The sequence below is a fragment of the Phoenix dactylifera genome, chromosome 2 (genome assembly GCF_051530095.1).
Source record: "Phoenix dactylifera cultivar Ajwa chromosome 2, Ajwa_hap1_PhDact_Kaust_v1.1, whole genome shotgun sequence".
Classification (NCBI taxonomy): Eukaryota; Viridiplantae; Streptophyta; class Magnoliopsida; order Arecales; family Arecaceae; genus Phoenix; species Phoenix dactylifera.
This window is the reverse complement of record NC_143191.1, coordinates 1,515,284-1,536,917: the sequence shown is the minus strand read 5'-3', so window position 1 is coordinate 1,536,917 and position 21,634 is coordinate 1,515,284. Positions and strand designations below refer to the sequence as shown.

The 21,634-nt window shown below is 37.4% G+C and overlaps 1 protein-coding gene and 1 long non-coding RNA gene across 8 annotated transcripts; one reads left to right on the top strand and one right to left on the bottom strand.

Annotated features, from left to right (window-relative positions):
• Positions 1–435: 435 nt before the first annotated feature.
• LOC148714496 (uncharacterized) lies at positions 436–1,354 on the bottom strand. The gene is made up of 2 exons (XR_015974879.1): positions 1,226–1,354; positions 436–1,043 (listed from the first exon to the last, which is right to left on the bottom strand). It is a non-coding gene; the product is annotated as an uncharacterized LOC148714496 (long non-coding RNA).
• ITPK4 (inositol 1,3,4-trisphosphate 5/6-kinase 4) lies at positions 1,231–21,269 on the top strand. Of its 7 annotated transcripts, XM_088714877.1 has the most exons (15): positions 1,231–1,372; positions 1,891–2,065; positions 3,910–4,132; positions 4,960–4,995; positions 8,185–8,383; positions 8,549–8,640; positions 8,757–8,828; positions 8,912–9,114; positions 10,450–10,603; positions 15,601–15,714; positions 16,238–16,300; positions 20,199–20,344; positions 20,510–20,660; positions 20,886–21,026; positions 21,126–21,214. In XM_088714877.1, exons 3-14 carry the CDS (start codon positions 4,004–4,006, stop codon positions 21,021–21,023), a joined length of 1,497 nt encoding a protein of 498 aa, XP_088571003.1. In that variant the 5' UTR covers positions 1,231–1,372; positions 1,891–2,065; positions 3,910–4,003; the 3' UTR covers positions 21,024–21,026; positions 21,126–21,214. The 7 variants fall into 7 exon arrangements, with proteins under 7 accessions (XP_088571003.1, XP_038990410.1, XP_088571001.1 ...); XM_039134482.2 differs by having other exon boundaries at positions 1,891–2,018; positions 20,886–21,269; XM_088714875.1 differs by having other exon boundaries at positions 1,891–2,022; positions 20,886–21,269.
• The last annotated feature ends 365 nt before the right edge of the window (positions 21,270–21,634 follow it).

Below are 21,634 nucleotides of genomic sequence, written 5' to 3'. Positions count from 1 at the left end.
TGCCATGTAAGCGGAAGGAAGCATGGATGGCATTGATCCTCTTATCTGATCATTTTTTTTCTTTTATTGATGTGGCTTGATGAATGCTTTTACATTTTGGCGTCTGTAATTCATTGTTTTGCCCTGAAGGAAACAAACTTAGCTGAGTGTAATATGAAATCTGTACACATGATGGCATCTGCATCCGCTAATGTTTATATGCAAAATATTTTTCTTTTTTTTTTCCATGTACCGGTGTTTCACAGCATGGCTGATAGGATTTGAATGGCTGTGATTCTCCTGTGAATGAAAAATATTTTAAGTCGTTTTATCATACTTGATTAACAAGCATCAATAACGACGGGATGAACTTGGTTCCTCTACCTTGATGTAAGAAAGGTAAATTTAATAGGGACAGGAGTCACTACCGGGTGTGAGAATTGCGTAACGTGGAGGAGAGGTAAAGAGTATAACGATTTATTTCCCTTAAATATGATTCAAGAAATATGGTTTGAAGATATCTGTTGCTGCCTGGCGGCCGGTCACTAGGTGCAAGTGAATCACCGAATCCCTGCTGCTATGGGACGTCACTTGGCGAGGAGGGTTTGATGCTTTTTGGACTCAATCATGTCTTTCGAGAAGCGAATAGCACCGATTGTTTTTGTCTTGTGAGTGTCCCCATTCTTGGTCATTTGAAAGTGAATTTTGACTGCAGTGTGTTCGGAGTCGGAGACAGTACAGATGTGGGCGTTGTGATCCGGAGCCATAACTCAAGACTGATTGCAGCAGAAGGACGATGCTTGGTAGGTTTGACGGCCATCGGAGCGGAGCAACAGGCAGCATGGGAAGGCTTACATATGCGAGATGGGTGTTAGGGGCAGAGTGCATCCTGCTTGAGGGAGATTCAGCAACTGTGATTGATTGGATTCATCTGGTGGAGCCGAGGACGGGTGATAATCCTCTGTTGAGTGACATTCGGAGGATGGCAGACGACTGCAGAGCTTTTCAGGCCGTACATGTATATTCGGAGGCGAACATGGCTGCGGATTGGATCGCCTTCTTTACTGCACAACATTTCGATGAGTTTTTTTTGGACACACTAGGAGGTCTTCCATTTTTCGTTTTATCATTTATTATTTTTTGATTTTACTGGCTGTATTCAAGCAAGTGTAGTGTAACAAGTAACAACCGTTCTTACAAAACAAAACAAAAAGAAAAAAAAGAAGAAGAAAAGAAAAGGAATAACCTTCAGGATTTCAGAGCCCCCGTGCAGTAGCCTTCCTAATCTTTTCGTGCTCGCCGCTCGGGATCGCCCTCCGCCCTCATATCCTACCGCTCCGCCGCTCGGGATCGCTCTCGCCTCCCTCCTCCTCCAACCCCTTGCGCGGCTCAGGTGAGATTTCTTCTCCTCTTCTCTTCTTCTTCCTAATATAGATATCCGCTCGTAGAACCATGGAACCATGGACTCGCACCGCTCCTCCATCGTTCTTGCCCCATCGCTCCGCCCCCGACCCCTCCCCGGCCGCCAGCACAGCCACCGCTCCGCTCCGCAAACTCATTTCTCGGACCGAACGGCATTCGCCTTTCCCTCTATTCCCTCGTTCCCATATTTTCCCCAATCTCTCCCTCCCTCCCTCCGCGATGCCCTCCGAGTTCTCCGTCAATTTCACTCCGCCATGATGACCAGTCCAATCCAAGAAGAAAAACTCCGTGATGGCGGAGGGCTCCACCTTCTCCTCCCCCAGAAGCCCCTCGGCACCCCGAGCGGCGGCGGCGACCCTGTCCCAACCCCCAACCCCGTCATTCTAAATCCGTATTATGATTTATAATTTTATTATTTTTAGTCATATTAGTTTTGGTTCAAACTCAACATTTATTGGCCGGTCCATAACCCGTACCAATCCATGCCAGCTCATGCAGGGACATGTTATAGCATGCCAATATGTGCCACAGTCTTGAAAGTTGATACAATTTCATTGCTATCGACAGCTGCAAAAGGAGAAAAATCAGGAGATGAACACACCAAATAGCATGGTCATGCAAGTCTGAACATCTCGTAACTATTTAATTATAGTTGAACTCAGCGGTATCATTTGCATAGATTCTTCTCGTTGATCCTGTTTATGGCAATGATTTGCTTAAATTTCCAACCTCTTGGATCTTAATTGCCTATTTTTTCCCAGTGGTAAAAAAGGTGAAGGCTCTATAGTAAATCTGATCATGGGCCGGGCTTCGGCACACAAAATATCAAATTGTACATAAACCCAGTCCGAAACCCGATTAAAAATAAATAGAATATAGGCCCGAGGCCTGAGGCCCGGCCCATGATCTGCTCTAATCTATGGTCCCTTCAAAGCACGAGATACTTGCACATGGGCGAGCTAATCACCTAGAGATGATGGGACAAAATTTAATTATGCAGGATGCTTAGACAACAAAAATAAAGCATCCTTCATCAATGTTGCTGTACAAATAGTGTTGAGAAGCAAACTTACAATCGAAGTTGTATGTTTTCTTAGGTACCTTTTTTAGGAGAAAAGGACAAAACTTGCAACAAATGCAAATTTGTTAAGAGTTAGGCCCCATTTGGGATTGCTTTTGGATGAGCCAAAAGTGCTTTCTGGAGTCCAAATAGCACTTTTGGGCAATATATGGGTGTTTGGTAAAAAAACTTGAAACACATTTTGTGGTTCTTCTAATAGGGGTGTGCACGGTTTGGGTCGGATCAGTTTAGGATCATTCTTGAAACTAAATTGACTTAAATCTATTTTGAAAAACCGAACCTAAGCAATACCAGCTGGGATTCCAACTTCTTGATACTTCCCCTTCACTCTTTAGGGAAAAAAATGTTACGAGTAGCAAACTTGAAAGTTGCCCTGGTTACAATATTGTCCACACATTCTTAGCCATTTTCTTACAAGGTATCAGTTGTGACCCTTGGATTTTGTCGAAATTACGGTACTTGCCATCCATATGAGGGCTTTCCAGCACCTGTAATTGGTTGCCTTGAGAAAAATTTGGGTCATTCATTGTACAATGAACGATAAAGAAAAGTAAAAAAATTTATGTTATATAATATTTTAGGAAGTACTGTAGCAAATCCCTAACCCCAAATGCATGTAGATGGGAGTTGCAAGTAACCAAACACTACCTAAAAGAGTGGGTAATGCTATTCATGACTGGTTTTAAGAATTTGTATTCTGTTATCTCTAGACATCTGCATTGTCATACCATCTACTCAGCAATGAGACCAAGGGGCATGTATGGACTTAATTTTTTGCCAACAAATATTAAAAAAAATTAGATATTTGCTAGTGAGTCCTAGAAATTAGAAAGAATTTTTTTGCATGAATATCCTCTTAGATATCGAATTTTACATGAATATCCTCTCAAAATTGAAATTTGCATGTATAACCTTGTAAAATACTTATTTTGCTATTCTACCTTTTTTATTCTTGTTTTTGCATATCTACCAATGCTATCTAACATCGTTAAAAAATTAATGATTTTAAATTAAAATGACTAAAATACTTTTAATGGGTAGATCCACAAAAAACAAGGCTATCATGATGGGAGACAAAAAAGTAATTTCAAATTTTTATTTTATTTTTAATTAAAATAAATATAGTTTTTATTTATAGTGTTAGAAGAATCATTATATTAGGAGCATTTGTGCAAAACAGAAATAAATATAATTTTTAAAAAAGTATTTACGAACTTTGAATTTTTAAAAGGGGGGGATTCATGCAAAAAAATGCAACTAGAAAACACCTAGTCACTTAACCTTTTGATCTAAATGGAATAACTATCCTTTTTTTAATATTTTAATATTTATTAAATTAAAATAATTTATTTTTTGAACATTTTATAAACGAGCTTTTCTAAGGAGCAATGATAGAATTCTTTTTTTCACCTTCTTCTTTTGGATAGGAACAACAAAGCGGCTCGTAGGTAAGGTAGGGAGCTGTGTAACAGGGGAGGGCTAATAATTCCACCACTCCGAGAGCATAAATCGTGCACAGAGATGGGCGCCGTTCGAGGGGTTCTCTTGGATGAATCGCTTCTCTTCTTCGATGCCGGAAGTGGCAATTTCTACCTCCCTCCAGGATCCATGACTCTTCTTCGTAGGCTTCAGTACTCGAAGCTTCGCGTGGTATGCAACCTTCCCAAAGCCTCTTCTTTTTGTTGTTTCATCTCCCGATTTCTTAAGCCCTTGACTTGTCTTACAAGAAATGGGCGTGTGAATTCTGTTTTTGGAATCAGATTTTGCAGCAATCAGACCAAGGAGCCATCTTTTTGGCAGCTTCAATGCATCACTATTGATTCCTCTTCTTCTCTCTCCATTTTTTTTCTTTTCAGGTTTTCATGGATATGTTTCTCATGCTTGATTTGATCTGTCTGAAGCAAGAGCAATTTTGTGGATGTTTAAATGTATAGGAGAAAAAAGTTTCTGTTCTTTTAAATTGGTTTCTGAAAATGTTGGTGATGCTTGTACTGGGATTTCAAAAAAGGAAAACAGTACATATTCAGTTCTCTACATTGCATCTTGGGTTTATCTGTCATGTCTGTTTTGAATTCTAAAGTTGCATAATTTTATGTAGAATGCTGTTCTTGCCTCCTATTCCTGCAGTTTCTGTATTGGTTTTGAACACTATCAATATGATTTAAAAAAAGAAGACCCCCATTTGTTTTGTCCTCCATTTTAATTTAAACAAGTTTGTCAATCCTCCATTCAAAGTGTTAAAGCTTTGGAACAAGGTGTCTGCTGTCTATACTAGTGTTTATCAATGATTACTTTCACTGAAGTGCATTATGGTTTCCTTGAATGCTAGTTTGGATGGTTATCCATGTAGAAGTTTATTAGTTGAGTGCTGTGGCATATGCTATCATTTGCTGTTCTATTACTCCTTACTTGAAGATTGGCATGGTGTGATGCTATTCATGAAAAGTTCTAACCTCTATGTCGCACTTAATTCTCAGGGGTTTTGTTACCAAAAGGATGTATTGCAACAAAAGGTGCATTTTGTTATTCTTTTAGCTCTTTTTTTTTAAAAATGTATCATTATATGATTGTTTGTGGAAAAAATATGAGCAGTTTTCTTGTTTGTATCTGTGAGGCAATCTTAGAAATAATTATAAGTTGCACCTGCATACAAGTGTGTTATTTCCTAATAGATTGGGAATATCTATAATTTTACATGCAATTTTCAACCAGCTAATGCTTACATCGAAATTGACTGCTGACTTGCTTTGCATCTTTGTCGGTCAACTGGAGAATTGGGCAAATCTTTGTTAATTGTTATATGGTTCAAGGTCTAGGGAGCAGCCATCCAAAATTTCCCTATATCTGGAATGAGTCTAGACAGGGAAGATGAAAAGTTTTAATGTAGAAAGCTATGTGCATCTGATTATTGAAAATTAAAAATATTATAAGAAATATATCATAATTTATGGATATTGGAATTTGAACTCTTCAAAATTAATTTAAAGTTTCAAGGCCTTTGCTTAATACCTCATTCTAATCTTCAGAAAAGGGGCACAAGATGCTACGCAGTCATAATAAGATTTATTTGTCATTAGATGGCATTTTAAGGATTCATTATAAGAAATAAAATAAAGAAACATGGCTACGAAGAACACTGATGATTCAATCAATGTGTCAAAAGTGAACATGCTCTCCCTTGTAAAATTACGGTCTATTGCAGGATTCATTTTGTGGAAAGAATCTAGATAAAACAATGAATCAAGAATTGAGTAGCTGCGCCAGTGGGTGTGCTAGTCACCCAATGTCATAGAATATACTGTGCTGGCACATGTGCCACACCATGCCAAGACAGAAAATGGACTGAAATGTTCTTTCAGTCAATAAAAATTAAAAAAAAAGAGTTAAATGATGTTGCACCAACCCATTCCTAGTGCCAGTGTTGGACTAGCATGATGTGCTAGCCTTTATCATTGGCAGTTATTTTGAGTGGAAGTGTCATCGGCGCTCAAAACTATGATTCTAAGCTTGTTAGATTTTGTTAAAGGATGTGTCCATTCTCTTAAACAAACTGCTTGATGATTTTCTGTTGTGTGATATATCACTATGGTAGCCACGCACAACATGATCAAACCTATCTGAGAAATTCTTTTGTATCATTCCACAAGAGTATGATGAGTTAACAGTCATAGAAGAACTATTTTATTTAAAGGGGTGATGGTGGTGTTGTTTCTCTTTAGAGTATATTGGGTTTGTGTTTGAAGTGTTGCTCAAAATTGCAACCGAATTGTAGTGGTATCAGTCAATAACCAAGAAACTAGCGCCAGCTTTGGAGTTGCTGTTGTAACTCATAGGGCCAGACAGTCTATAATTCTAATATATGCTCATTTATTTTTTAAATGTTAGACAGCAGTTTCTCTATTCAAATTTTGCAAGTTTTGAGAAGATATTGGAATCAATGCAATAAGCTATATTCAAAATAAGTCCTGCAATCCTAAATCTTGAAATCACAAAATCATTAGCTTGTTGTATGCTAGAATGCCATAAAACACTAAACAATTATCGCACTCTAAAATGTGATTCTTGACATTTTCTAGTTTGTAAACAATTACGATAGTTTCAAAACCACCTACATGATAAACACGGAAGTCCGAAAACAATGTATATACTTTAAAATGACGTATAAATTATTTTTTGATTTATTTTATTTTTCTTCATTTTTTCTCTTAATTTCTTTTTTCACATGTTTTAGTTAGTAATTTTCAACAGCCACTGTTGAGACTAACTTGAAAACCACTGAAATAGAAACTCATAGTTTTGATGGAAATGGAAAATGCAATTGAATTGAAAAGACTTTATTGGTTATGAAGCAAGAATTAGGATATATTATTTTAATACTTTATTGAGATCCTATGGATGGTTTATGCAATGAAAGTCAGTCTTTGTTTGTACTTTTTTCTACATCAACAGATTGTTTATACTTTTGCATAAAGCAAGAGGTTGTCATGTTACCAAAGCTAATGTGCTGAGGATAGCTGGTGCTTTTTTGTTTGATTTTTTTTTTTTAATGTTAACACTAGGGTCTGATCAGTGATGTATCGATGCTTATTCCTTACACGATATGCTGACAAGGAAAGGGATATTTTGTGCATAGTTGACAAGATGATGCAGAAAATGTTGGCTTCAATCACTTGTTTGGGGGCCTAGGGTGCACATTAGGTGGCCATCCAGTCAAATGGATAAAATAAAACAAGTTAAGTCTCATGATTAGGAATGCCCACTGAATTTTGGATGTTATCCTTCTAGCACTTTCACCTTTTTATTTTTTCATAGAAGCCTAGAAAGGTTTTTCCAGTTGACATTATTTTTCTGTGGACCCCTTTTGGGAAGTGCATATATCAGTTTCCCAACATAATAAACAAGAAGGAAATGTTGGAAAATGACCTAAAAGCTAAAACCTGTGCGAAATGTTGCAAAGTAATTAAAACATTTTTGAAATGCACTTAGGTTTGTGTACATTTTTAAAATGCACTTAGGTTTGTGTACATTTTTAAAATGCACTTAGGTTTGTGTACATTTTGCATACATTTTTCTCATTTTTAATATCAGTGTCTTTCATGGATCACTTTGGGAACTTTTCCAATGGTTTCTTTCTTGTTTCAGAGTTGCTTACTGTTTCCTGGTCCTGTTTTGAAAGTACATTTTTGCCATCATCTATGTTCCAAAATCAGCAAATATGGGGTTGAGGTTATGTAGTTTTTGCGGTGGTGCCACCATCAATTACTAGCTGCAAGTGAAAAATTACTAATACTCAGTTAAGTTTTTTGTTTGGTTGGTCTCTTCATGTGGTATTAAATTCAAATTGTTCAAGTCCTAGTTGTAATACTAGATATATATGCAGAGTAAACAAGGATTTGTGGAGCTTATTAGTAATGGTTATGTCTATGACTTGGCCTAATTGTTCAGTTTTCTTTGGACATGTTTTTATTTGTTTTTGATACTGTAAGACTGCACTATTAGTTTTAAGCCTTGCAAGTATGTTCTCTTATTCTATGCCATGTTTCTTATGATTTTGAAATAAAGTGCCAGCATACTATTTTGAGAAACATTTGGTAGATGGTTTACTATGTTTTGTTCACAGAAGTTTTTCGACAAACCTACATTGCTGATATCAAATTAGACTGGCATACTAATTTCTTGACCTCTATACATGCTTGCTATAGGAAATCTTTCTTAAACAGACAGCAGCATCATACTCCTTTGATTGTATCTCATTGCGTGGATCACATGCAAGGAATTCATTTAATGAGTCATTGCCAGACTGGCATGCAGATGGAGAGATATGCTTTTATGTAACTTCCAGAAAAGATGAAACACTTTTCGGCAAGCTTCAGAATCGTGGTTGGAAGATTGTTTGTATTGGTAAGCATTTGTTTTTGTCTCGACGGAATCTTCTACATTCTAAATATGGACCTATTCCTTGTGCTTTCTTAAGCTCATAATCAAGAATATATGGTTCTTTCTTGAGTAAACTGAGCACTTGCAGCTATTATGTTTACTTTAAATGGATTTCTTACTACAATCTAGGTGTTGAAAGGGGTGGGACGATGGATAAGGAGTTGTTGTTTATTGACCAGTTGGAAGAGTTGCTCATTACTGTTTGCAGCTTCAGTAAGAAGGTTGTTTGTCCTAAGTTCTACTTCTGAGTTAACTTTATTAGGGTGATCATTTATCTGCATCGTTGATCTAGTATCTCCATGTGACCCATTTAGAATGTTTTCATTATTTGCTTCAGGTGATGCACTGCATGCCAGTCCTAATTGTTGGCTATGTCATGAAACCATCTCGTGAAGAAGATTTTGCCAAGGCAAGTCTAGGTTTAGAAATAGATGCAGGTATTATGTTGAATACTGCGGTTGCAATTTCATTTGCATGACTACTTTTGGACAGAGAGGCGCATTCCCTATGTATCCTACTCAAAATGGATTGCTTTTTGTTCCTCTCACATTTGAGCTTCCTTTGGCACCTCAAATACAAGAAGTTGATGTAATCCTCCATAAAGCAACTGATGAGATCCTCAGCATTGATCCAGACTACTGTTTGGATTTTCCTAAGGGGATTGCTTTCTCCAGGGGAATGCAAGAACTAGAAAGGTGATTGCCAAATCCAATATATGTGAGGATATCATATTATGATAATTAATGAGCAAGAAGCAGTTCTGTTCAATTTGCTTTCACTTCTGAACATGAAAAAGAGGCTAACATAGTTTTTTTTGTTTTGTTATCAAAGTCTCTAGAACAGATATTAGCTGACTCAATCTGCACGCCAGTGTGAAGGAGTCGGATCTATGTTTCTGGATAGTAACTTGTTAGTGATAAGAGAAGAGTAGGGTAATCAGTCATAAGCAGTTGTGCAAAGGGATTACTATATGTTTAAATAATCAATTTTGTTTTGGATCTGTTGCTATGTAGGTCAAATAGGTGGTGAATTAGGTAAACACTAAAACGTAGAAGAAAGTTATTTTTGTATCAGATCTGGATGAGATCCAAAAACAAAAATCTCTTAAGAGGAGGGAGTAAGTGAGGTAGAGAACATATTTTCCCCCAGAACCCTTAGAAGGGCAACCATTATTAAATAGTCATTGCAAGAGTGTTCATATGCCTGTCTTCTTTCTGGAGCAACTTCAACCCTTACAGAAATACCCAAGTTCTCCTAAGCAATGAGTTTACATGAGGTCATTTATGTCTAATTTGATCAATTATCAATCAAATAAAGCTATTTCTAAACCTTCTATTTTCTACCTAAAATCTAAAAATTAACCCAAAATTTAGGAGCTTGATAAATTTCGATTCCTAATCTACCCTTACAAATGACAGGTTTACATGTTATCATTGAAATCAGCACTGCCTGATGTGTTCCTGCATCAGTTTTCCCTGTATCCTGCCACGTGCCCATGCTGTTAAATTACTTTTGCTGATATCATTTGTAGTTCGAAGGATATTCCCAAACCCTCTTAAGGTGTTCTTTCACTTCTCCATCGATCAGGTTAACAATATCAGAGCGCTATATTTCTGATTGCACCATAAACATTCTATCTATATAATTTATTTGGTTGCATTTGAGGTATATTTCTGATAGTTGAACCTGTGCTAGCTTCCAAATACAGTTAATTAAACCAGCATTTTTTTTTATCAATTTGCACACCTTATCAAACTGCTATTTCAGCATTCACATCACTGTCTCTCCCAGTTAATTCAAACACTAAGAGATCTGAAAATCTTGCACCTGTAACAACACACATTTTCTGTCAGATTAAGTTCATTTGCTCATAGGTGACAAGCCAAAGAAGTTCCATCCTGGTAGTTCACTAAACGTATTGGTCATTGTATTTATTTATTTTCCATTGGGTTGTATAACTGGTTTTGAGTTTATCTATTGCTGATAATTAACATCAGTATCCTTCTATAATGAATTTTATTTTTATGCAGGTCTATCCAGGACCATCCAAATTGTTGCATAATTGACCCACTTAACAATATATACCCTTTACTTGATCGCCATAAGATCCAACAAATTCTTCTTGGATTGCAGGATCTCAATGTCAATGATCAGTGTAGACTCCGGGCACCACAGTTTTTAAAGGTCTTTTTCTCAGAATGGTACCTGTTTGCTGCATAAATTGTTCTCTGCAATTGAAATGAGACAAGATGAAAGAAGGAAGTATTATTAATGTTCCATAGCTTGTTAGTAGCATGCTTTTGGTAATTGTCACTAATCATATCTTGCAGTTGACTAGCCTTCTTTCTTTTTTTACGTTCGCTTCTTTAGGCTCATATGCCTGTTATTATATATAAATTAAACAATCTGTTCCTGTGTTTAGACTTCTTGCTTCAACAATCCTCAACATGGCTAGATAAACTATAGAAGCAACACACAATTGCGAGCATAGCAACTAAGCCATACAACTGATGATTATGCAGTTTGCATACTTGTTTTTGAGTGTCTAGGCATGATACAGACACCTAGGAAATGCAGTAGATTCATTTTGTTGCAACTCCCCTGTAAAATTTGGCTTATTTGGAAAATGTTTTGCAGCCTGATGCCACCCCCTATCCAAGGTACATGGGAGGAATGAGAAATTTACCTTGCAAAAAAGCCCAAATCCTTATGAATGGCATAAAACCCTCATGCCATATCAGATGGGTTATTGGGTTGATATCTTATCGGGCTGCATGGTGATACTCCTTGCACGGTCTGCTGAACTAGTACCCGGACCTATATCGTTCGACAGTCAGTTCGATTTGGTACCGTACCAACACATGGTATGCAATGGCATGCCGGTTTCGAACTGGTACGGTATTTTTTTCTAATATTTTTTTGAGTTTGAATTAATGATAATCATTTTTTCATGTTTTCAATGATTTTAAGTACAATTTGATATTTTTTGATGTTTCTATGATCCCGATACATCCTAAATGATACCTCTTGATGTTTTAAAGTGATGCAAAACATAAAATGATTAGTGAGATGTTGCATGTTAGAAGAAGCAACATAAAATATCCTAAAATTAATTAGTGAGATTCAAAATATAAAATGATACAATCAATTAATATATTTAAAGTACAAGAATTGTACCAATATCTAAAATCTCGTCGAGTGGCGATGTCTCTTGTAGCTATCCGGATTATTAGCATAATCAAGAGGTACATCAGCTCACCTTTCTAACCAAGCGACATTGTAGTCTTGTACACTCATTCCATAAGGAACACACTTTAAGTTATATCCAGTTTCGGATTTTTCACTAAAGTTTCAGCTTTGAGAGGTGTCATTTGGCTGATAATACAACTGTGGAGGGGCCATCTAAATATGCCGGCAGTAAAATCCGACTCGTAAGATGCGTAGGGTAGTAGCCAGCAAAAGACGGTGCCACTATATATATATATATCTGTATTCGTATGGGTCATAGGCTGTTTGTGATGGGATATAGGCTGTTTGTGATGGGATGGTAGGATCCAGCATACGACTCAGAACCTGATAAGTCTATGGATTCTACTCCACGTGCAAGGTCATCTGCAGCTATATCGTGTCCTAAAGGATCTCAAAGTGCCTATCTCCTATATGCAATTGTATCCTCATGGGCTCTAGCAGATCGTGCACCGCAGTCTCTATTCTATGTGGCATGCGTAAGTTGGAACTTACCGATGAATCAAAGACCATCTTATGGCTATCTCATAAATGGTGGCCTCATATTCTCCACTCCCTCTCGGGCCAATAGATCCATGATCATCAGAAATGCCAAGCTCTTTTGATTTCCGAATCTAAGTGAACTGACTCCACACTCTCCATCGGGGCTGCAACTATCTTTTTTTTTCTTTTTTGTTGCACTGAGCAATTGTCTACTTTTTCTTTTTGCCCTTCTCTGCTCGACCATCTTGGAAGGATGGAGGTGGCCCTTCTGAACATATAGCGTGGTGGCCTCCTCTAAGCAACTCGATCCTATCTCTGGAAGGATGTTTCGAACAAGAAGTTATGTGATGACCGGCTCCTTAGTGACCCCTAGGCCCTTGACTGATCAGCTAGAAGGATGCATGGAATATTGCGATCTACCATTGCCCTGCACCCACCCTAGTCTTGCTGGTTACAAAACTGACTAATCGTGGAGGCGATCCTGGCTCATCAAGCTTCGACTATTGCTGTTGGCCCACAAACTATCCGATCATAGGACTATACTCATTGTCAGCAAAAGTGTTGTAGATCGGATTCTTGTATTTCAGCTCCACTATCTTCTGAATGAACTTCAGCTTTAACCTCAGACTGTAGTGAATATACACAAGATCGTTGAGGGCTTGAGGCGCTTCTGTGTCAGATGGTTTCTCTCCTTGTTGTAGATGAGGGCGAAGGTGGACTAGTTGCGCTAACAACCACTCGAAGAGATCGTTTGGAAGAGAATCCGGATAGCTGACCGCATAAGTTTTTTCGCAGACAAACCAAAATGAATCCACTATTCATCTGCAAAAATATTGAAAAAAATTATATATAAGATAATATCATATCTAACATCAAGTAAGAGTTATCGTTGATATGTAATATGTCCGAATTCATACTTTTCTTAGGACAACTGTCAAGACTTCAAAGCTGTCAGCATCCTCTCTAAATATTTATCTATAAATAAGAATCGTGTTGTAATATGTTAATCATTGAAGACACGAGTTAACTTACGCATGCTACTTAAGTTAACTTACCTTTTCTAGACATAGGGCCACGACTTTTGGATCAAGTTCCATCTTGTAAATCACATTACACATAGTAGCCAAAAGTTCGTCCATATTGATTCCGGTATGGTGTATTAGAACTTCGGGTTCAGGTAGTAAGCTGCAGCTAGAGTTCGTAATTGTTTTAGTAAAATTGTACAAGTATATGTGCAGTCTAATTTTTAATATTCTTGCTTACCTGCTAGATGCAAGTTCTTACCTATCTGGTAATTTCACCGTCGTTCAATGATGTCAATGTACTTCTAGGCATGTGTCCAATTGCCTCGCTGATCTAATTCTTTGCTCTCTCCATCATATGATGCAAGAAGTCCATCCGAGAGTACCTCTTGCTGTCTATGGTCTGAAACACTTCGTACAATGGCTTACTAGCTTTTACTGTCTTCTCGACCCGCTGCCAGAATGTCCGCCTCATTATTAAGTCCTCCATGATGCTTCAATCTGTGTCGGTCCTCACAAATCTGCTTTTCTGCCACTCGGCACCGACAAACATCTGACGCAGGACTTTTTTTTCCTCAAGGAGACTATCAAGTGCAATGTATTTAGTAGCAAATCGTGTAACACTTGATCTCAAGAACTCTTCTGCATATATTCTCATTAGTGATAGGACCCATATATGGTTATAAATATATTTTGGTGATGGTTTGCATTGTTTCCACTGCTGCACTTTATGAATCTTCGTGATATCCATCAACATGAGGTTAATACAATGTGCAATACATGAGATTTAGAAAATATGTGGCCATTGCTCCATCAAGATTTCCTCGGTGGCTTTATATTATGGCCTATTATCAGTGATGATTCGTATGACATTTTTTTCTCCGACCCGATCAATTACCTCCTCCATCAATCTGAGGATGTACATGGTGTCGTGCACTTGATCGGAAAATACTTCCGACTTATCTATAATACATAGTACTAATTTTTTATATTTTTTAGATTTATATTTTTTTAATAATTTTTAAATTTAAAAATATGTTTAAATATTATAAATTCAAAAAATATTTTCTACTTCAGAAAATACTTCTGTGTTATGTAATACGCAATACTAATTTTTCATTTTTTTTATTAATTATATATTTTTAATTATTTTTAAATTAAAAATATTTTTTAAATATAAATATTTAAAAATTTAATTTGAGCTCAAATCTATATAGAATCCTACCTTAGATGCTACATATATCAAAGGTTACTTATTTCTCAATTTTTTAAAAATTCGGCTTAGGCCACCATGCGCATGATCGTATCAAAAACTCTTGCATGCCCCTAAATAAGCTTCTAATTTTATAGTTATTTTTTGTATTTTTAATCCAAAAATATATTTTTTAATTTAAAATATTATATATAATTTAAAAATTAAAGATTTTTGTGGGATCGTATAGATCATCCATAGATCTACAACATATCATGAAATCATGCCAAAATTAAAAATTTTGGCATGACCTCTCCTTATTTTGGAAATTTTTTGGCATTGAAAAGAATGGAGAAAATGAGGTAGGGGAGGAAAAATGTACCTTGTTTTGGCTGAGGGGGTTTGGAAAAACCGTGAAGAAAGGCTGGAAAAGTCTTGAAAGCCTTCTCAAGCCTTCCCACTACTTAAAAAGGGAGGGGGTATGGGGAACCAGTTTGAACCGCCCGGTTTGTATCGATTCGGGGGCGGGTTCCGAATTCCATAGATGAACCGGCCGAATTCGGCGTTAGTTTGGCTCGGTACGACAGTTCGGGCCGTTTCACATTGACTCCTTGGATATGTACTATCATAATTTGGTTTTGGCTGATTTTTGGCACTGAGGGTGCCTCCTTTCTTTTCCTCCTCCTGGGCATTTTCATGAATCCATGGACTACTAACACAGCTCCTAGGTGATCCGGTAGCTGCCTTAGTGTTTTTTATGTGTCTAAGTGGTTGCTCAAGGCACAAAACCTGCATTCCAGGTCATGTTTGAATATTTTTGGAATGAATTATATTAATGAATGCTTTCTTTGCTGCAATTTGTTGCAATATACATCATCCTTTTAATGGGAAAGCCTCCCGAATTAATCTCAAGAACATAATTAACAAATATTATAATTTTGTTTTGGCGCTAGTCTTTTGCAAATCTATTATGCAAGGTTTAAAATACTGGTATTGGGCCCCATACTGTTCTTGAGCTGTAACGGTATGGTATTGGTACAGTTGGTACAGGCTGAAACAGTCAGTATCAACTAGATTAAGAGGGTATTGGTGCTTACCAACTTCTGGTACACACCTACTGTCCTATGGACTAAAACCCATACTGATCCCATACCGAACCACCTGTATTTAAATCCTTGCTATTATGTTTCTTGATAACTTATTTCATGTCTAATTGCATATTTTGCTTAATTATGTAGGTTGGTAACTTGCATGAGCCTAGCCTAAGGGATCGACTATTAGAAGCTAATTTATCCTTTCCACTCATTGTCAAACCACAAATTGCGTGCGGGGTTGCTGATGCTCATAACATGGTATTCTCTTATTGTCTTATTCCAGTATTCCCCTTTTCTTGCCCTTATGAATAATGTAGTACTGTTGCAATCAGAATCTAGAAGCTTTTGTAGCGATCAGTTCTTTCAGCAATTGCCATTTGTAATGAGAATTGGCTCAATTCTGCAGATGGTTTTAGTTCTGCAAACTTGGTCTATCTTTTTTTCTTCCAGTTGGCTTGCAGAAACTGAAGACTAAGAAATTGCAACTTCAGCTATAAAGGCCTTTTAGTTGATTTATACCTACGAATTCCAAGATATATATTTTTTTATTCTGGACTAAAAAAAGAAAATTGCACTAAAAAAACATATCTCCACCTTTCATCTTTTGAGAAATGGATATACTCAAATCACCGTTGTTACTATCTTTAAATCATTATTGTTATTATATCTTTATCATTCTTACCTGACAGGCAATATGACCTAGCATTATTTACGCACTATACAAATTAGTAAGTTGGCTTCTTGCCCAAATCATTTTTTGTTTTCTTATTCTTCCTCACAGGCATTAGTATTCAGGTTTGAAGATTTTATGGACCTTCCTGTTCCGCTTCCAGCTATTCTTCAGGTAAACAAGAATCAATTTTATGATATGAAATGCCATAAAAAGTACCCTGTTTTTTGTTCCTTTGTTTGCTTTGCAGATCATGCATCATTGGTTTATTTAGTACAGGAAAATTTATACCTCTGGCATCAAAATGAATATCAAGAGAAATTGCGCTTCATATATTGTGATTCAGTTATTTACAGTTTGATCTTTTATAGAGTTAGTGTTTCATAAGTTACTAAGTCTTATGGGGAACATAAACTTTCTGATAATATGACATGCTTTAGGTATTCAGATGATTATACTGTCCTAAAAATAATCTTAAAGTGATATATTAAGATAAACTCTTTTTGGTTTCATATTGGTCTCTCTCTCTATGTATGTATATATATATATATATTATATAGTCGAGAAGTATATAAAATGTAAATTATGCTACAAACTAGAACTGACTTTTGCTTCAGGTTATGTTTTTTCACAGTTCTTTAAAGAACTTTAGAATAAATTAGAATTATAATCGTGGCTGGCTTATAGAACTTTAGAATAAATTAGATTTATAATCGTGGTTGGCTTAATGGATCCTTCTCTGCCAATTGTCCAAATCAAGGCTTATTTTGAAAGAACCACTCCAAAGCTGGCATGTAGTGTTCTTTAATGTTCACGTCCAGTTTAGCATCAATCTTTCTACAACCACTCCACATGCCGCTTTTGCGGGATGATGTGTTGAGCAAACTCTTGTCAGGTCAATTGAGGTAGGGCTATCTAGATCCAATAATTGTGAGCATGAGCTTTGGCCAAAAAAATGACTCCACCAAGGCCCATTTGACGATCAAGTATTATAGAGAAGAGGAGGAAATAGAGAAGAAATGGACCTACAGAATTTTTAGATTCAGTGATGCTATGGTGTCTGCCTGGTTGCTTATGTCAAAAATTAGACATCATGCATCAATAAGTAGTTTAGGTAAAAGCAATCACTGCAATGCCCTCAAGATAAGAGGATCTAGTAGTTGGATTGTGAAACATGAGGCACATTATAATACAAACAATTGCAACAGATACAAGGTTCGCCGTCTCGGTACTGGACTTCGTATAGGTGCCACACTAGTACAGTGTCGGTACGGAATTTTTTTGGCGTACCGACATCGACACTCATATTGGGCACCTGTACCGAATCGGTACGGTATGGTATGCCCTATATCGCCCAGTTCGGGCCGGTACAGCATACTATGATCAAATGTATATGGACTACGATTAGTAAGGTGGTAACCACATTATGCAGTTATTTTTTTTGGCAATCCAAGGTCTTGGGAGGGGTGAATTTAGGACAGACCTAACTTTTGGTGTCTTTTCTTTCCATAAAGTCTCTGCCTCGGGACTTGAACTCATGCCATTGCACTTGTTAGTGCATGCCTTTACCATTGTACCAAGCAATGGCCCCTTTGAAAAAGACCAATATCCAGTTATGATCCTGACAATCTGGAGCCCTAGGAGGGGAGGGCTAAAGATAGACCTAATTAAGGTTCGCCATATCGGTACCGAACTCCGTACCGGTGCCATACTAGTACAATGTCGGTACGGTATGATACGAAATTTTTTTGGTGCACTGAGTGTCGACAGGTCACCCATACTGGATACTGATACCGAACCGGTACGGTATGGTACGTGCCGTACTATCCGGTTCGGGCCGGTACGGCATACCTTGGACCTAATCTTTGGCTCTTTTTTTGCATAAAGTGGCTGCCCTAGTATTTGAACCTACTCCATCACGCTTGTCAGCCTAAAAGTCTTTTACCATTGCAATGGCCTCTTAGTAGGGTGGCAGCCACGCCATCAACTATACAAAAAATATAGAAAAATGATATATGAATCATACAATCCTAAGAAAACCCTAGCATCACCAACATTATAAAATGGATCAGCTAGGCCATTAAGTCACAATGGGTTGGTCCTACTTGAATTGCTCTTGTAGTATGCACAACTTTAACATACTAATAGCTATTCACAATTTCTGTGTAGAATATATTAAAAACTGAAACCTATATAATTATCATGAGAATTCTGGGCCTGTAAAAATTCCTCTCATAAAAGTTTGCCCCATGATTCCAAATTCCCAGTTCATCCAAACAAAGTGTAAATAGATGAAAAAGAAGAATAAAAGAAAAGATGAGAAACCAACTATCCCTCCATAATTGGGTCTCTGGTTCCACATTCCAAGTCTTCCACAAGTCTCCCATCCTTGCCCCATTGTATCAAGTACAAAAAAAATCCACCTATTCTCTTCAAGTAAATTGGGCTTCTCTAAACCATCTCTCCAAGACATGCAAGTCTCTTTCCTGTTCCTAATCCCATTAATCGTGTCTCATCTTTCACGTAGCTACTCTCAATGTTGTCGAAGGTGCACCTAAGGCGCTGGATGCTGGGCATATAAAGGTGCCACCTTCACACCTTGCCTGTCCCAAAGCAAGGCAACTTCACTTGGGCATTCAAAAAGCTTGCCTTTTCTATGCTTTGCAGGAAAACCCAGGCATAAAAATGTACACCTTTGCTATATTTAATCTAACCATCCATCATACTGTTTTTGATTAGGAATTTGGTGATTAAGCAGAAGAGAGAAGGGGGAAGATATTGTAGAAAAAAAGAGAGGTAGACAGGAGATTAAGAGGTGGATGCCATATAGATCTAGGATTTGGACAAGTGTACTAGGTTGTTTTTTTTCTTCCGTTTGATAAATCCCTTAGTCTTCCCGCTCTTCTTCTCTTTTGACCTTTCTTTCTCTTTTCTTTTTTTCCTTTTGCGAGATGGCTGGCCCTCCTCTGCTGCTGCAGCTATTGACTGATGCTGCTGTGTTTATACATTTTATGTGTGTATGTGTGTACATATATATATGTATATGTATGTGTACATATGTATCTACATATACATGTACATATGTAATACATCCTCTCCTTTATGTATGTACTTAAATGTGCGCACGCATGTCCAGATCAATTTGTTGTTCCTATTCCTTTTCCACAGCAGCTCAGAAGTTTTAGACCAGCAATGAATTAGTATCAAAAACTCTTTTTCACTTTTTAGTCTCCTCCACTATAAAATGAATTAGACCTTACCCAAAAAAGACTAGCCGGAAGGTATTATTTGGGTTTCCTAGCCTTGTATAAGTACCCAAAATCTACCTAATGCATAGCCGATATAGGAGTAAACACACGCCTGCACGGATCTTCGCATACTCCTGCCATTTAAGTTCTGACATTCTTGCCAGATTAAGAGTTTAAATCCATTCAAATCTAATCACAAACACTACGATCGGCCTGTGGTCAGCCCTAATGGGCTTGTTTCTTCACGTTTTCACTCAAGGGGCTGAAGAAAGCATAAATTTCTATTGGAGCACCAAGGTGAAAATCCTGGCTCTACTCTTGCAATGCATACGAAGTCCCGACACTCCAGCTTGGGCATCCAAAACTAGACCTAAATGGATGGGCTTACGTTTTCCAGACCATGTTGGTACGCTCACCCAGACCTGCAAAATGCTTATTCTCTGGAACTTAAATGTCAACTATACTCATGGCAGCTCAATGAATGGACTTGGCTTGCCTGGCCTTGCACATTAGAAGCCTTGTACGGGTTCCTGATCTCCGCATACAAAATTCAAGCTGTGTGTATTTGACCTTTAAAACTTGTACAAGCCTGGTAAGATCCCAAGGTCTGAAAGTATTGCTTTGGTATTGGACTCGACATTCCAGCTTATAGTTTAAATATAAATGTCCAGGTTGGCTCCACTCTCTGCACTGCTATTACATTTGATTTTTAGCATTTTGGCTTTAAACTGATCCCTCAGACAACATTTTGGAGCTGTAATTCATGGAATATTGGGTTCAATTTGGGTTCTTTTTGTTGAAAACTTGTTGTACTGATAATGCAGGAATATGTGGATCATGGATCCTTAATATTTAAGTTTTATGTACTGGGTGACAAAGTATTTCATGCTGTTAAGAAGTCTATGCCAAATGCCAGTTTTCTATTATCAGCATCAGAAAAAAGGGGTTCTGCACCAATTATGTTTAACAGGTATTTTGGAACTTTATGACCATTCTGCTAGCCTCTGCACATATGCCTGTGTTTGAAAGCAGATGAAAGAACCAAAAACTACAATGGATAGACATCTGATTAATGAACTTCCAATCTAACTCTATAATGGATGAATAGCTAATATATGAATTTCTGTTTTTACAGTCTGAAGTCTCTTCCAGTTGCTACAGAGGACCAAGTCTCAGCAGGTGGGCTGAAGGCTGCCAAACAATCTTTGGATGTGGAACTAGTCAATAAAGCTGCAAAATGGCTAAGAAATCAACTTGGTCTTACTATTTTCGGATTTGATGTTGTTGTAAGTGATCCATGCTTTTCTCTATTGAAATGTTTAAGCTGTAACATTGCTGCTGCTAAGTGCAATTTAACAATAGCCACCATGATTCACATGATTAGAGGCTTATTTTTGTTCTCTACATGCTGACTAGGAGGTTTTCTAAACTATCAATTGAAGTATGAGAGATTCTTTTAAGCAAGTACGGACAACTTAAATGATGCTTCCTTATTGTTGTGCAAATTTCAGATTCAAGAAGTCAGCGGAGACCATGTCATAGTGGACTTGAACTATCTTCCCACATTTAAGGAAGTCCCTGATTCTGATGCTGTTCCTGCATTCTGGGATGCAATCAAGAGCACGTATGATTTGAGAAAGGCAAACTGAGTGGTAGTCAATTGCCTTCGATTGCAATGAAATTTAGCCTTTTTCATCAGGGGTACTTGATAAGTATAATATTAAAACTTAACCCATTCAAATTTGTCGCAGGTCATGAGAAAACTGCATTTCCTATTCATTTCCATTTTGGAGTAATTTGCTTGGGTCATAATAAATAGATGAACTTTTGTTCAACAAAATTCGCCATGGTCTATTATGTCATCGTAGTTGCAGATATTTAAGCTTTACTTGCAAGCATGGAGTAGCTGGGATTATGGAAATCAATGGTGATGTTCAGTAATGTCTTGCCATAGTTTCCCTATCTTGATAACCATGTAGTTCAAGTTTCCCTGTTGTACTCGTATCAGCATCTTGCATGGAACTTCAGATGATCTGACCAATAAAGCACTTTTGTTGTGGTTCTTAATCTATTGTCGATTGATCGGAAACTTCATCCAGAGCAAGGTTTGCCATACCGATCCGACCCGACGGGGGACTGGGTTGGTTTATCTATTTTTTTTGAAACCAGCCAGAACCGGTCCCGAACTGATAGAAACCGGTTACAACGGACCGAAACCGGTTGCGAACCATTTGAACTCGGTCTGAACCGGTCGGTTCCG